Genomic DNA, 17831 nt, shown 5'->3' on the forward strand with positions numbered 1-17831 from the left:
CCATGGAAGAAATATTGCGATACTGGTATCGTCCCATCCTTAATCATAATGGTAAAAAATGATGTTGGTAGAATGGAGACCTATTCATTCCAGGGTTTTTCTTTATTTTTACTATTTTCTACATTGTAGAATAATAGTGAAGACATCAAAACTATGAAATAAAACATATGGAATCATGTAGTAACTAAAAAAGTGTTGAACAAATCAAAATATATTTTATAATTGAGATTCTTCAAATAGCCACCCTTTGCCTTGATGACAGCAAACTCTTGGCATTCTCTCAACCAGCTTCATGAGGTAGTCACCTAGAATGCAGTTCAATTAACAGGTGTGCCTTGTTAAGAAGGAAAGAAATTCCACAAATTAACTTTTAATGCATTTGAGCTAATCAGTTGTGTTGTGACAAGGTAGGGGTGGTATACAGAAGATAGCCATATTTGGCAAAAGACCAAGTCCATATTATTTCAAGAACAGCTCAAATAAGCAAAGAGAAACGACAGTCCATTGTTACTTTAAGACATGGTCAGTCAATACGGACATTTTCAGGAACTTTGAAAGTTCCTTCAAGTGCAGTCGCAAAAACCATCAAGCGCTATGATGAAACTGGCTCTCATGAGGATCGCCACAGGAAAGGAAGACCCAGAGTTTGCAGAGGATAAGTTCATTAGAGTTAACATCAACTGTTCAGAGGAGACTGCGTGAATCAGGCCTTCATTTACATTTTTTACATTTCAGTCATTTAGCAGACGCTCTTATCCAGAGTGACTTACAGTTAGTGAGTACATACATTTTTAATACTGGCCCCCCGTGGGAATCGAACCCACAACCCTGGCGTTGCAAGCGCCATGCTCTACCAACTGAGCTACACGGGACCATGGTCGTATTGCTTCAAAGAAACCACTACTAAAGGATACCAATAAGAAGAAGAGACTTGCTTGGGCCAAGCACCATGAGACATTAGACTGGTGGAAATCTGTCCTTTGGTCTGATGAGTTCAAATTTGAGATTTTTGGTTCCACCCGCCGTGTCTTTGTGAGACGCAGAGTAGGTGAACGGATGATCTTCGTATGTGTGGTTCACACCATGAAGGAGGAGGTGTGATGGTGTGGGGGTGCTTTGCTGGTGACACTGTCTTTGATTTATTTTGAATTCAAGGCACACTTAATCAGCATGGCTACCAGAGCATTCTGCAGCGATATACCATCCCATCTGGTTTGCGCTCAGTGGGACTATCATTTGTTTTTCAACAGGACACTGACCCAAAACACACCTCCAGGATGTTTGAAGGCTATTTGATCAAGAAGGAGAGTGATGGAGTATTGCATCAGATGACCTATCCTCCACAATCACCCGACCTCAACCCAATTGAGATGTTTTGGGATGAGTTGGACTGCAGAGTGAAGGAAAAGCAGCCAACAAGTGCTCAGGATATGTGGGAACTCCTTCAAGACTGTTGGAAAAGCATTCCTCATGAAGCTGTTTGAGAGAATGCCAAGAGCGTGCGAAGCTGTCATCAAGGCAAACGGTGGCTACTTTGAAGAATCTCAAATATAAATATATTTTGATTTGTTTAACACTTTTTTGGTTACTACATGATTCCATATGTTTTATTTCATAGTTTTGATATCTTCACTATTATTCTACAATGTAGAATATAGTAAAAATAAAGAAAAACCCTTGAATGAGTAGGTGTCCAAACTTTTGACTGGTACTGTATATACAGTTGAAGTCGGAAGTTTACATACACCTTAGCCAAATACATTTAAACTCAGTTTTTCACAATTCCTGACATTTAATCCTAGTAAAAATTCCCTGTCTTAGGTCAGTTAGGATCACCACTTTATTTTAAGAATGTGAAATGTCAGAATAATAGTAGAGAGTGATTTATTTCAGCTTTTATTTATTTCATCACATTCCCAGTGGGTCATAAGTTTACATACACTCAATTAGTATTTGGTAGCATTGCCTTTAAATTGTTTAACTTGGGTCAAATGTTTCGGGTAGCTTTCCACAAGCTTCCCACAATAAGTTGGGAATTTAGTCCCATTCCTCCTGACCGAGCTGGTGTAACTGAGTCAGGGTTGTAGGCCTCCTTGCTCGGATACGCCTTTTCAGTTCTGCCCACAAATGTTGTATAGGATTGAGGTCAGGGCTTTGTGATGGCCACTCCAATACCTTGACTTTGTTGTCCTTAAGCCATTTTGCCACAACTTTGGAAGCATGCTTGGGGTCATTGTCCATTTGGAAGACCCATTTGCGACCAAGCTTTAACTTCCTGACTGATGTCTTGAGATGTTGCTTCAATATATCCACATAATTTTTCTTCCTCATGATGCCATCTATTTTGTGAAGTGCACCAGTCCTTCCTGCAGCAAAGCACCCCCACAGCATGATGCTGCCACCCATGTTCTTCTTTGTTGGAATGGTGTTCTTCGGCTTGCAAGCAACCACCTTTTTCCTCCAAACATAACAATGGTCATTATGGCCAAACAGTTCTATTTTTGTTTAATCAGACCAGATGACATTTCTCCAAAAAGTACGATCTTTGTCCCCATGTGCAGTTGCAAACCGTAGTCTGGCTTTTTTTATGGCGGTTTTGGAGCAGTGGCTTCTTGCTTGATGAGCAGCCTTTCAGGTTATGTCGATATAGGACTTGTTTTACTGTGGATATAGATACTTTTGTACCTGTTTCCTCCAGCATCTTCACAAGGTCCTTTGCTGTTGTTCTGGGATTGATTTGCACTTTTCGCACCAAAGTACGTTCATCTCTCGGAGACAGAACGCGTCTCCTTCCTGAGTGGTATGACGCCTGCTTGGTCCCGTGGTGTTTATACTTGCGTATTATTGTTTGTACAGATGAACGTGGTACCTTCAGGCATTTGGAAATTGCTCCCAAGGATGAACCAGACTTGTGGAGGTCTACAATTTTTTTCTAAGGTCTTGGCTGATTTCTTTTGATTTTCCCTTGATGTCAAGCAAAGAGGCACTGAGTTTGAAGGTAGGCCTTGAAATACATCCACAGGTACACCTCCAATTGACTCAAATTATGTCAATTAGCCTATCAGAAGATTCTAAAGGCATGACATCATTTTCTGGAAATTTCCAAGCTGTTTATAGGCACAGTCAATTTAGTGTATGTAAACTTGGACCCACTGGAATTGTGATACAGTGAATTATAAATGAAATAATCTGTCTGTAAACAATTGTTGGAAAAATTACTTGTGTCATGCACAAAGTAGTTGTTCTAACCGACTTGCCAAAACTATAGTTCATTAACAAGAAATTTGTGGAGTGGTTGAAAAACGAGTTTTAATGACTCCAACCTAAGTGTATGTAAACTTCTGACTTCAACTGTATGTGACCCCTTCACTTTTTCCAGATTTTGTTACGTTAGTCTTATTCTGAAATGGAATAAATATAATGTTTTCCTCATCAATCTGCACACAATACCTTATAATGACAAAGCGAAAACAGGTTTCTATACATTTTTGCACATTTATAAAAAATAAACAGACCTTATTGACATAAATTTTCCCTTTGCTATGAGACTCGAAATTGAGCTTAGGTGCATCCTGTTTCCATTGATCATCCTTGAGATGTTTCTACAACTTCATTGGAGTCCACTTGTGGACATGATTTGGATAGCCACACAGCTGTCTATATAACGTCCCACAGTTGACAGTGCATGTCAGAGCAAAAACCAAGGCATGAGGTCGAAGGAATTGTCCGTAGAGCTCCGAGACAGGATTGTGTCGGCACAGATCTGGGGATGGGTACCAAAACATTTATTCAGCATTGATGGTCCCCCAATAACACAGTGGCCTCCATCATTATTTAAATGGAAGTAGTTTGGAACCACATATTCTTCCTAGAGCTGGCCACCCAGACAAAATTAGCAATTGGGGGAGAAGGGCCTTGGTCAGGGAGGTGACCAAGAACCCGATGGTCACTCTGACAGAGCTCCTAAAGGACTCTGACCATGAGAAACAATATTCTCTGGTATGATGAAATGAAGATTGAACTCTTTGGTCTGAATTCCAAGCGTCACGTCTGGAGGAAACCTGGCACCATCCCTACGGTGAAGCGTGGTGGCAGCATCATGCTGTGGGGATGTTTTTCAGTGGCAGGGACTGGGAGACTAGTCAGGATCGAGGGAAAGATGAACGGTGGGGATCCTTGATGAAAACCTGCTCCAGACCGCTCAGGACCTCAGACTGGGGCGAAGGTTCACCTTCCAACAGGACAACGACCCTAAGCACACAGCCAAGACAATGCAGGAGTGGCTTCGGGACAAGTCTCTGAAATTCCTTGACTGGCTCAGCCAGAGCCCGGACTTGAACCAGATCAAACATCTCTGGAGAGACCTGAAAATAGTTGTGCAGCGATGCTCCTCATTCAACCTAATAGAGCTTGAGAGGATCTTCAGAGAAGAATGGGAGAAACTCCCCAAATACAGGTTTGCCAAGCTTGTAGCGTCATACCCAAGAAGACTTGAGGCTTTGATCGCTGCCAAAGGTGCTTCAACATAAGTAAAGGGTCTGAATACTTATGTAAAACCAGTTTTTGCTTCGTCCTTATGGGGTGTTGTGTAGATTGATGAGGGGAAAAAACAATTTAATCAATTTTAGAATAAGGCTGTAACGTAACAAAATGTGGAAAAAGTGAAAGGGTCTGAAATCTTTCTGACTGCACTGTACTTTCAAACGAAACATTGATGAACAAATGCAAGATAGACCTTCGTCAAGGCAAATAACAACTTATTGAATTGTTGATTTTTTGATTGCCATTAAGTTATGTTAAATGCAATTGCAACAATGTGATTGCTACAACATTTTTGGACTTCGTTATATATAGCCATTGATTCTTGAAAAATATCACTTATAAATGCTTCATGAGCTTAGTTCAGCTGTCTAACCCCATCAAAACCCAAAATATAAGCTTGTTTCACTCCTTTGTTTGTAAATAATACAATTGTAAACATGCACTGTATAGCCTCAAAACTATCATTTCGATCTCATGGATGGCCAATCCTTGCATCCATAGCTCTGACTATGAATTTGAGTGGTTACATTTCTCCAGCCCCATCCCCCAGCTGTTTACCGAAATGGTGACCGATTTGCAATTGTTTGAACTGCAGATTGCCCCTTTAAGCAAAGACCCTTCTAAATAGGTTTCCTCTTTTTCTGGTGCATTAGTATAAATACAAAGGACGAACTGAGAGAATAAGAAACAATTGGGAGTCTATTACATTAATTATTCTTCTGCTTTGGCACTTTAGTCCTTGGACGTCAACGCAGTACTTTTGTTAAAGAAAAATCTATGTCAGAGTCTAACTTGATTGAACAACAATCTCTAAGCTGCAGAGTAGTTTTTTCTTACAGCGGCTGTCGTCTGATGCACCATAATTAGAAGCAGGTGAAACAGCAGGCGTTGTCATAGCGCCGCGCCATAAACAACAGGCAGACAATTATGGGATAGATAGATCAGAGAGGAGAGACAATGTGACGGATCGAATTCTGACACCAATTGTGCATATTTCATTTCAGCACAGACGTCAGCGCAGGCTTTCAAATTAGTATTTATAGCCACAAATGAAAGTATTTTTTTAGTCGTTTTTTATCTGAACAGTGTACATTTGAAATATCCTCCATGGATAATCACTAATCGGTATGACTAGATGGTGTCTGTGCCCTGTGTTTATATAAGAAAGCAACAAATTAAGTTTTAGAGAAAAGTGCAGATGGAAGATGTAAAAGAGACACTATTCTTAATCGGGGTTAATACTACGTCACACTGGTTAACCCATTTGGATTATTTAGTTACTAGGATTCTTCCCTCTTCCACCCCACAATTGATGGTTGTGGGGTTGAGAGCAGGGGAATGTGTAGGTATTGACACTGAATAGAAAAGAAGACAGAGGGAGGATGGATTTTCTGAAGCTTGTCACTTAAAGGTCAAATATAGGAGATAATGCTGTAATAAAGGTAACGCATCAAGGGGAGAGGGTGTGTTCGTGTACCCCTATTTTGCACCCCTCTTGAGGCAAAAATAAAACGTTCCTTTTATAGTTACCATCTACAGAACCCTGGTACATTGACTGGCATAATGCCACAGATGTCTCAAGTTTTGAGGGAGCGTGCAATTGGCATGCTGACTGCAGGAAGGTCCACCACAGCTGTTGCCAGATAATTGAATGCTCTACCATAAGCAGCCTCCAACATCGTTTTAGAGAATTTGGCAGTACGTCCAACCGGCCTCACAACTGCAGACCATGTAAATGGTGTTGTGTGGGTGAGCGGTTTGCTGATGTTAACGTTGTGAACAGAGTGGCCCATGGTGGCAGTGGGGTTATGGTATGGGCAGGCATAAGCTACGGACAATGAACACAATTGCATTTTATCGATGGCAATTTGAATGCACAGAGATACCGTGACGAGATCTTGAGGCCCAATGTCGTGCAATTCATCCGCCACCATCACCTCATGTTTCAGCATGATAATGCACGCCTGATGTCGCAAGGATCTGCACACAATTCCTGGAAGCCGAAAATGTCCCAGTTCTTCCATGGCCTGCATACTCAACAGACATTGTCACCCATTGAGCATGTTTGAGATGCTCTGGATCGACGTGTACGAGAACGTGTTCCAGTTCCCGCCAATATCCAGGAACCTAGCACAGCCATTGTAGAGGAGTGGGACAACATTCCACAGGCCACAATCAACAGCCTGATCAACTCTATGCGAAGGAGATGCTGTGCTGCATGAGGAAAATTGTTGTCACCAGATACTGACTGGTTTTCTGATCCAATCCCCTACTTAATTTTTTTAAAGGTATATGTGACCAACTGATGCATATCTATATTCTCAGTCATGTGAAATCCATAGATTAGGGCCTAATGCATTTATTTAAATTGAAGAGAACTGGGTGATCTCGCTCTCCGAGGCCGACGTGAGAAGGGTCTTTAATCAGGTCAACACCCGCAAGGCCGCGTGCCCCGACGGTATTCCAGGGCGCGTTCTCAGAGCATGCGCAGAACAGCTGGCAGGCATATTCAGGGTAAATTTCAACCTCTCCTTGTCCCAGTCTGTAAGCCCCACATTTTAAGATGACCACAATCATTCCTGTTTCTAAGAACTCTAAGGCTTTATGCCACAATGAATACCCCCTTGTAGCACTCACTTCTTTATTCATGAAGTGCTTTGACAGGCTGGTTATGGCACACATTAACTCCACCATCCCAGCCACCCTAGACCCACTCCAATTTGCATACCGCCCCAACAGATCAATAGATGACGCAATCTCAATTACTCTCCACACTGCCCTCACCCACCTAGATAAGAGGAATACTTAAGTGAGAATGCTGTTCATTGACTACAGAATTGTCCCCTCCAAGCTCGTCACCAAGCTTAGGACTCTGGGTCTGAACACCTCCCTCTGCAACTGGATCCTGGAATTCCTGATGGGCCGACCCCAGGTGGTGAGGGTAGGCAACATCACCTCCGCCACGCTGACCCTTAACACAGGGACCCCACAGGGGTTAGTGCTTAGTCCCCTCCTGTGCTGTTCACCCACGACTGTGTGGCCACGCACGACTCCAACACCATTATCAAGTTCGCTGACGACACGACTGTGGTAGGCCTGATCACCGGCAACAATGAGTCAGCCTACAGGGAGGAGGCCATTGACCTGGCAGTGTGGTGCCAGAGCAAGAACCCCTCCCACAACATCAGCAAGACCAAGGAGCTGATCGTGGACTACAGGAAACTGGGGGGCAAGCACACCCCCATCCATATCGACGTGGAGCAGGTAGACAGCTTCTAGTTCCTCTGTGTCCAAATCACTAAAGACTTAAAATGGTCCAAACACACTCACAGTAGTGAAGAAGGGGCGACAGTGCCTCTTCCCCCTCAGGAGGTTGAAAAAGTTTGGCATGGCCTCTTAAATCCTCAAATGGTTCTACAGCTGTGCCATTGAGAGCATATTGACTGGCTGCATCACTGCTTGGTATGGCAATAGCACCGCCCTCGATTGCATGGCGCAACAGAGGGTTGTGTGGACAGCCCAGTACATCACTGGGGCCGGGCTCCCTGCCATCCAGGACCTTTATATCAGGCAGTGTGAAAAGAAGGCCCGGAAAATAGACTATTTTCTCTGCTGCTGCACGGCAAGAGGTACCGGTGCATCAAGTCTGACACCAACAGGCTCTTGAACAGCTTCAAGCAATACGACTGATAAGTAGCTAACACAATAGCTACACTGACTATCTGAGTTAACCATGTATCTTTATTTACCTTTTATTTCAATCTTTGTACTGTCTCTATGCACATTCACAGGGTCCTACACACTCACACACACTGTCACTCCAACACACACACACACACACACACACTCAATCCATCATTTTCTCACTCGCACATACATTTGTACTGACTCTACACACCTACACACCCACTCACCTGCAAGCTACTGCTACTCTGTTTATCTTATACCCTGTTGCCTCATCCCCTTATCCCTATACATACAGTGAGGGGAAAAAAGTATTTGATCCCCTGCTGATTTTGTATGTTTGCCCACTGACAAAGAAATGATCAGTGTATAATTTTAATGGTAGGTTTATTTGAACAGTGAGAGACAGAATAACGACAAAAAAATCCAGAAAGGCGCATGTCAAAAATGTTATAAATTGATTTGCATTTTCATGAGGGAAATAAGTATTTGACCCCTCTGCAAAACATGACTTAGGTCAGACGTTTCTTGTAGTTTCCACCAGGTTTGCACACATCTCAGGAGGGATTTTGTCCCACTCCTCTTTGCAGATCTTCTCCAAGTCATTAAGGTTTCGAGGCTGACGTTTGGCAACTCGAACCTTCAGCTCCCTCCACAGATTTTCTATGGGATTAAGGTCTTAATGAGCAGAAAATATTTGGAGGGAGCTGAAAGTCCGTATTGCCCAGCGACAGCCCCGAAACCTGAAGGATCTGGAGAAGGTCTGTATGGAGGAGTGGGCCAAAATCCCTGCTGCAGTATGTGCAAACCTGGTCAAGACCTACAGGAAACGTATGATCTCTGTAATTGCAAACAAAGGTTTCTGTACCAAATATTAAGTTCTGCTTTTCTGATGTATCAAATACCTATGTCATGCAATAAAATGCAAATTAATTACTTACAAATCATACAATGTGATTTTCTGGATTTTTGTTTTAGATTCCGTCTCTCACATTTGGAGTGTACCTAAGATAAAAATTACAGACCTCTACATGCTTTGTAAGTAGGAAAACCTGCAAAATCGGCAGTGTATCAAATACTTGTTCTCCCCACTGTATCTGTATTCCCAGTCATGTGAAATTCATAGATTAGGGCTCAATTAATTTATTTCAATTGACTGATTTCTTTATATGAACTAACTCAGTAAAATATTTTAAATTGTTCTTTGTTGTGTTTATATTTTTGTTTAGTATAAAAGGAGGAAGACCATAGCATGTCAGTCCTTGGTATAAAATGGGGTTGAGCAACACTGTTCTATGATCACTGTAATGCATGGGCGTTCATCCACCCGGTTCCTCTCACCCACCATTATGACCGCTGAAACAATAGGACCCCTATGAAAGCCATTGACACCCCAAATTCACATTAAAATTTTATACAGAACCTGTATGACAGTATTTTCTTAACATTTTAAAATAAATGCAGCTGGAAAGAATGGCACTAAGCCCTGGATCCTGTTGCTGTGTAGTTAGGAGTCACAAGCACCTGCAAGTGGTACGTCACATTGAAATTGAACATGAAGCAATTGAAACGACTCCCCCACCAAATGTCCTCCCACAAATAGATGTCATGCTCTGTTTGAGATTTTGAGAGTTTTTACCTTATTTCTACCTTATTTTTGCATGACTTCATTGCCCTTCCTTCCTTTTCTCCCTTCCTTTTCTCCCTTTTTTTCTCAGAATCACTTGCTCCTTCCAGCTTCTCCCTCTCTCTCGCTCCAGGACTGTCGTTGTTCCGATCCTGAGACACCCATCTCTGAAGCTGCCAACAGAGTTCTCTCCCTCTTTCTTAACCCCCACCACCTCTCTCTCTCTCCTCCCTGCTCCCTCCTTCCCTCTGTCCACCTGACTGACGGCCTGTTTGCCTTTGCAGACGGAAACAGCGAGCGAGGGGAAAAGGACGCCAGTAAGATCACCACTTACCCCCCGGGGGCGGTGCATTTCGACTGCGAGATGAGAGCTGTGCAGGTTAGCTGCGGCTTCCACCATTCAGGTAGGTCCCCCGGCCACTTCCTATCACTCACTTCCTGCTTCCTCTTTGATCTATTCTTCAGTGGTGTTTGATCACAAGAGGAAACATTTGTTTTGAGGAGAGTCTTCTGGCCACATATCAAATAGCCACAGGTCATAAAGGTCTTTCAATAAAAACAGTTAAAGGAATGTACCCTTCGCTAAGCCCCGTCCCCTTGGTTACTGTTGCTACCTCGGTCAACATTTTCCTGGGTAGCTCAATCAACTACTGGAGAAAACCCCTCACGAGGATATCAAACTGAGTTTTTAATACACAATGTAATTAAACACAGACTAATCCTTGCTAATCAGGAGACTCTTGGGACTGTCAAAACAATTCCTCTCAAGTCATATCCTGCTATTGACAGCAGATGAGAGTTGTATTTATAATATAGCTAACATAGCTAGCTAACATAAAGTGCCTTCAGAAAGTATTCACACCACTTGATCTTTTCCACTTTTTGTTGTGTTACAGCCTGAATTTAAAATAGATTAAATTGAGTTTCTGGCCTACACACAATACCCCATAATATCAAAGTGGAATTATGTTTTTTTGAAGTGTTTGCAAATTAATGAAAAGCTGAAATGTCTTGACTCAGTAAGTATTCAACCCCTTTATGGAAGCTCAGTTGGTAGAGCATGGCGCTTGCAACGCCATGGTTGTGGGTTCGTTTCGTTCATTTCCCACGGGGGGCCAGTATGAAAATGTATGCACTCACTAACTGTAAGTCGCTCTGGATAAGAGCGTCTGCTAAATGACTAAAATGTAAAATGTAAATGGCAAGCCTAAATAAGTTTGAGAGTACAAATTAGCTTAACCAGTCACATGGGAAATTGCATGGACTCACTGTGTGCAATAATGTGTGCAATAATAGTGTTATTTTTTGGGGGAATGACTACCTCATCTCTGTACCCCACACATCTGTAATGTCCCTCAGTCGAGCAATGCATTTCAAACACAGTTTCAACCACAAAGACCAGGGAGATTTTCCAATGCCTCACAATGAAGGGCATTGGCAGATGGGTAAAAATTCAAATAAAAGCAGACATTGAATATCCCTTTGAGCATGGTGAAGTTACATTTTGGATGGTGTATCAATACACCCAGTCACTACAAAGATACAGATTTCCTTCCTAACTCAGTTGCCGGAGAGGAAGGAAACTGCTCAGGGATTTCTCAAAATGGTGACTTTAAACAGGTAAACAGTTAAAGCGTTTAATGGCAGTGATAGGAGAAAACGGAGGATGGATCAACAACATTGTAGTTACCCCACAATACTAACCAAAATGACAGAGTGAAAAGAAGGAAGCCTGTACAGAATAATAATATTCCAAAACATGCATCCTTTTGCAACAAGGCACTAAAATAATACTGCAAAAAATTTGGCAAAGCAATTCACTTTTTGTCCTAAATACAAAGTGTTATTTGGTATTTTATTAGGAACCCCATTAGCTGTTGCAAAAGCAGCAGCTACTCTTCCTGGGGTTCACACACAACATGAAACATGACATAACACATAACATGAATAGATACAGAACATTAATACATTTTTTTTTTAAAGGCACACGTAGCCTACATATCAATACATACACACAAACTATCTAGGTCAAATAGGGGAGAGGCGTTGTGCCGTGAGGTGTTGCTTTATCTGTTGCTTTATCTGTTTTTTGAAACAAGGTTTGCTGTTTATTTGTGCAATATGAGATGGAACGGAGTTCCATGCTGTAATGGCTCTATATACAGGTGAAGTCGGAAGTTTACATACACCTTAGCCAAATATATTTAAACTCAGTTTTTCACAATTCCTGACTTTAATCCTAGTAAGAATTCCCTGTCTTAGGTCAGTTAGGATCACCACTTTGTTTTAAGAATGTGAAATGTCAGAAAAATAGTTGAGAGAATTATTTATTTCAGCTTTTATTTCTTTCATCACATTCCCAGTGGGTCAGTAGTTTACATACACTCAATTAGTATTTGATAGCATTACCTTTTAAATTGTTTAACTTGGGTCAAACGTTTCGGGTAGCCTTCCACAAGCTTCCCACAATAAGTTGAGGGAATTTTGGCCTATTCCACCTGACAGAGCTGGTGTAACTGAGTCAGGTTTGTAGGCCTCCTTGCTCGCACACACTTTTTCAGTTCTGCCTACACATTTTCTATAGGATTGAGGGCAGGGCTTTGTGATGGCCACTCCAATACCTTGACTTTGTTGTACATAAGCCATTTTGCCACAACTTTGGAAGTATGCTTGGGGTCATTGTCCATTTGGAAGACCCATTGCAACCAAGCTTTAACTTCCTGACTGATGTCTTGAGATGTTGCTTCAATATATCCTCATAATTTCCCTTCCTCATGATGCCAGCTATTTTGTGAAGTGCACCAGTCCCTCCTGCAGCAAAGCACCCCCACAGCATGATGCTACCACCCCCGTGTTTCACGGTTGGGATGGTGTTCTTCGGCTTGCAAGGTACCCCCTTTTTCCTCCAAACATAACGATGGTCATTATGGCCAAACAGTTCTATTTTTGTTTCATCAGACCAGAGGACATTTCTCCAAAAAGTACGACCTTTTTCCCCATGTGCAGTTGCAAACCGTAGTCTGTATTTTTTATGGCGGTTTTGGAGCAGTGGCTTCTTCCTTGCTGAGCGGCCTTTCAGGTTATGTCGATATAGGACTTGTTTTACTGTGGATATAGATACTTTTGTACCTGTTTCCTCCAGCATTTTCACAAGGTCCTTTGCTGTTGTTCTGGGATTGATTTGTACTTTTCGCACCAAAGTACGTTCATCTCTAGGAGACAGAACGCATCTCCTTCCTGAGCGGTATGACAGCTGCGTGGACCCATGGTGGTTATACTTGCGTACTATTGTTTGTACCGATGAACTTGGTACCTTCAGGCGTTTGGAAATTGCTCCCAATGATGAACCAGACTTACAAAACATTTTTCTGAGGTCTTGGCTGATTTCTTTTGATTTTCCCATGATGTCAAGCAAAGAGGCACTGAGTTTGAAGGTAGGCCTTGAAATACATCCACAGGTACACCTCCAATTGACGCCAATTAGCCTATCAGAAGCTTCTAAAGCCATGATATCATTTTCTGGAATTTTCCAAGCTGTTTAAAGGCTCAGTCAACTTAGTGTATGTAAACTTCTGACTCACTTGAATTGTGATACAGTGAATTATAAGTTAAATCATCTGTCTGTAAACAATTGTTGGAAAAATTACATGTGACACACGAAGTAGATGTCCTAACCGACTTGCCAAAACTATAGTTTGTTAACAATACATTTGTGGAGTAGTTGAAAAACGAGTTTTAATGACTCCAACCTAAGTGTATGTAAACTTCCGACTTCAACTGTAGATAGCTCTGAATCCACAATATGGCAGAGGTTGAAATGCCATAACACATACATTTTTTCAACATCAGGTTATGGTCAATAATATCAAAGGCTGCACTGAAATCTAACAGTACAGCTCCCACAATCTTCTTATCAATTTATTTCAACCAATCTTCAGTAATTAGTGTCAGTGCAGTACATGTTTTTTATTTATTTTTATTTAACCTTTATTTAACTAGGCAAGTCAGTTAAGAACAAATTCTTATTTACAATGACGGCCTACACCGGCCAAACCCGGACGACGCTGGGCCAATTTTGCGCCGCCCTATGGGACTCCCAATCACAGCCGTTTGTGATACAGCCTGGATTCGAACCAGGGAGTCTGTAGTGACGCCTCAAGCACTGAGAATGCAGTGCCTTAGACCGCTGTGCCACTCGGGAGCCCAAGGATTATGTCAATATAGGACTCGTTTTACTGTGGATATAGATAATTTTGTACCTGTTGCCTCCAGCATCTTCACAAGGTCCTTTGCTCTTGTTCTGGGATTGATGTTGAGTGCCCTTCTCTATAAGTATGCTGAAAGTCTGTTGTTAATTTTACAGAGAAATAGCATTGTATTTGGTCAAACACCATTTTTTTCATTAGTTTGCTAAGAGCTGGCAGCAAGCTTATAGGTCTGCTGTTAGAACCAGTCAAGGCAAAGAGGACAAAGACTTTTCTCTAGGCTCAAATTAAAGATATGACAGATAGGAGTGGCTATAGAATCAGCTGCCATCCTCAGTAGCTTTCCATCTAAGTTGTCAATGCCAGGAGATCTATAACAATAATTTTTCCACCTCTCCCACACTAATTTTACAAAATTCAAACTTGCAATGCTTTTCTTTCATTATTTGTTTTTTTATGCATGTGTACGATGGCTCACTGTTCTTTGTTGGCATTTCATGCCGAAGTTTGCCAACTTTGCCAATTAAGTAATCATTAAATGATGAATAAGCCATCTGATTCGATTAAAGATGGAGTTAAATTTGTCTTTCTGCCCATAATTTCATAAAAAGTACTCCAGTTTTTTCCCCCAGCATTCTTTATATAATTGATATTGGCTTCATAATAAAGTTACTTATTTTTTGTTGAGTTTAGTCACATAATTTCTCAATTTGCAGTAAGTCAGCGAGTCAGATGTGCAGCCAGACTTATTAGACACTCCTTTTGCCCCATCTCTTTCAACCATACAGCTTTTCAATTCCTCATCAATCCATGGAGCCTTAACAGTTCTAACAGTCAGTTTCTTAACAGGTGCATGTTTATCAATAATTGGAAGAAGCAATTTCATAAATTCATCAACTGCAGCGTCTGGATGCTCCTTATTAATCACATCATACCAACAAATATTTTTAACATCATCAACATAAGAGTCACAACAAAATCGTTTGTATGATCTCTTATACACTATTTTAGGCCCAGCTGTTGGAACTTTGGCTTTCCTGGATATCACTGCATCCAATGGGTATGGATACAGCTTTAGAACAAAGTTCTACAGTATTAGTAAAGATGTGATCATTACATGTGGATGATCTTGTTCCTGTAGTGTTTGTAAACACCCTGGTAGGAACCAGATTACAGGCACTGGTTACAGTAAGAAGCTTCCTCTTGAGCGGACAGCTTGACGAAAACGAGTCAATATTCAGGTCCGCAAGAAAGTAGACCTCTCTGTTTAAATCACGTAGACTATCAAGCATTTCACACACATTATTTAGATTCTGACTGTTCACACTTAGTGGCCTATAGCAACACCCTAAAATAAAAGGCTTTTGATGTGCCAAGTGAACCTGCAACCACAACACTTCAATAACACTTGACATAAGATCTTCTCTAAGCATTACAGGGAAATGGCTCTGAATATATATATATATATATATATATATACATACATACATACATACATACATACATACATACATACATACATACATACATACATACATACAGTGGGGAGAACAAGTATTTGATACACTGCCGATTTTGCAGGTTTTCCTACTTACAAAGCATGTAGAGGTCTGTAATTTTTATCATAGCTACACTTCAACTGTGAGAGACGGAATCTAAAACAAAAATCCAGAAAATCACATTGTATGATTTTTAAGTAAATCATTTGCATTTTATTGCATGACATAAGTATTTGATCACCTACCAACCAGTAAGAATTCCGGCTCTCACAGACCTGTTAGTTTTTCTTTAAGAAGCCCTCCTGTTCTTCACTCATTACCTGTATTAACTGCACCTGTTTGAACTCCTTACCTGTATAAAAGACACCTGTCCACACACTCAATCAAACAGACTCCAACCTCTCCACAATGGCCAAGACAAGAGAGCTGTGTAAGGACATCAGGGATAAAATTGTAGACCCGCACAAGGCTGGGATGGTGTTCTTGGGGTTGTACTCATCCTTCTTCTTCTCCAAACACGGCGAGTGGAGTTTAGACCAAAAAGCTATATTTTTGTCTCATCAGACCACATGACCTTCTCCCATTCCTCCTCTGGATCATCCAGATGGCCATTGGCAAACTTCAGACGGGCCTGGACATGCGCTGGCTTGAGCAGGGGGACCTTGCGTGTGCTGCAGGATTTTAATCCATGACGGCGTAGTGTGTTACTAATGGTTTTCTTTGAGACTGTGGTCCCAGCTCTCTTCAGGTCATTGACTAGGTCCTGCTGTGTAGTTCTGGGCTGATCCCTCACCTTCCTCATGATCATTGATGCCCCACGAGGTGAGATCTTGCATGGCGCCCCAGACCGAGGGTGATTGACTGTCATCTTGAACTTCTTCCATTTTCTAATAATTGCGCCAACAGTTGTTGCCTTCTCACCAAGCTGCTTGCCTATTGTCCTGTAGCCCATCCCAGCCTTGTGCAGGTCTACAATTTTATCCCTGATGTCCTTACACAGCTCTCTGGTCTTGGCCATTGTGGAGAGGTTAGAGTCTGTTTGATTGAGTGTGTGGACAGGTGTCTTTTATACAGGTAACGAGTTCAAACAGGTGCAGTTAATACAGGTAATGAGTGGAGAACAGGAAGGCTTCTTAAAGAAAAAACTAACAGGTCTGTGAGAGCCGGAATTCTTACTGGTTGGTAGGTGATCAAATACTTATGTCATGCAATAAAATGCAAATGAATTACTTAAAAATCATAGAATGTGATTTTCTGGATTTTTGTTTTAGATTCCGTCTCTCACAGTTGAAGTGTACCTATGATAAAAATTACAGACCTCTACATGCTTTGTAAGTAGGTAAACCTGCAAAATCGGCAGTGTATCAAATACTTGTTCTCCCCACTGTGTGTGTGTGTGTGTGTGTGTGTGTATATATATATATATATATATATATATATATATATATATATATATATATATATATATATATATATATATATTAATTATTTATTCTTCTGGCGCACAGCTTCAGGATAGTCCTCGTTGAGGAAGATATATATGTTCCTCTCAAGTTCTTGGCTTTTTCCAGAACAGCTACCTTGTCCTTGAACCTCAGGAACGACCACTATCGGCCTGAGCCTGTCACCTGGGCTGGTGGTGGGTTTTCCAGTCCTGTGGGCGCGCTCCACCTCAATCTTCCTGTGGTGCATCTTCAATTTCTCAGAGATCATTTCCCTGACTTTGTCCTCCTGGGGCAAATCTAAATCCACAGTACCACTCTCCATATTTTTAAGCATAGTGGTGGCTGCATCATGTTATGGGTATGCTTGTAATCATTAAGGACTGGGGAGTTTTTTAGGATAAAAAAAGAAACAGAATGGAGCTAAGCACAGGCAAGATCCTAGAGGAAAACCTGGTTCAGTCTGCTTTCCACAAGACACTGGGAGATGAATTCACCTTTCAGCAGGACAACAACCTAAAACACAAGGTCAAATCTACACTGGAGTTGCTTACCAAGAAGACAGTGAATGTTCCTGAGTGGCCGAGTTAGTTTTAACTTAAATTTACTTGAAATTCTATAGCAAGACCTGAACATTGTGTTCTAGCAATGATCAACAACCAATTTGACAGAGCTTGAAGTATTTTGAAAAGAATAATGGGCAAATGTTGCACAGTCCAATTGTGGAAAGCTTTTAGAGACTTACCCAGAAAGACTCACAGATGTAATTGCTGCCAAAGGTGCCTTTACTAACACGACTCAGGATATGACCCAGATGCAGACACAGGAGACG

General features: G+C 41.5%; 1 protein-coding gene across 3 annotated transcripts in view; it reads left to right on the forward strand.

Moving 5' to 3' along the window:
* LOC311143712 (E3 ubiquitin-protein ligase MYCBP2-like) overlaps positions 1-17831 on the forward strand; it is a 316497-nt gene that overhangs the window by 118577 nt on the left and 180089 nt on the right. For all 3 annotated transcript variants that reach the window (XM_084179581.1, XM_084179580.1, XM_084179582.1), the window contains exon 19: positions 10138-10257. In XM_084179581.1, coding sequence (XP_084035707.1) covers positions 10138-10257 — 120 coding nt within the window. The remainder of the gene's footprint in view (positions 1-10137; positions 10258-17831) is intronic.

This window comes from Coregonus lavaretus (genome assembly GCF_964263955.1).
Source record: "Coregonus lavaretus genome assembly, chromosome: 16".
NCBI lineage: Eukaryota > Metazoa > Chordata > Actinopteri > Salmoniformes > Salmonidae > Coregonus > Coregonus lavaretus.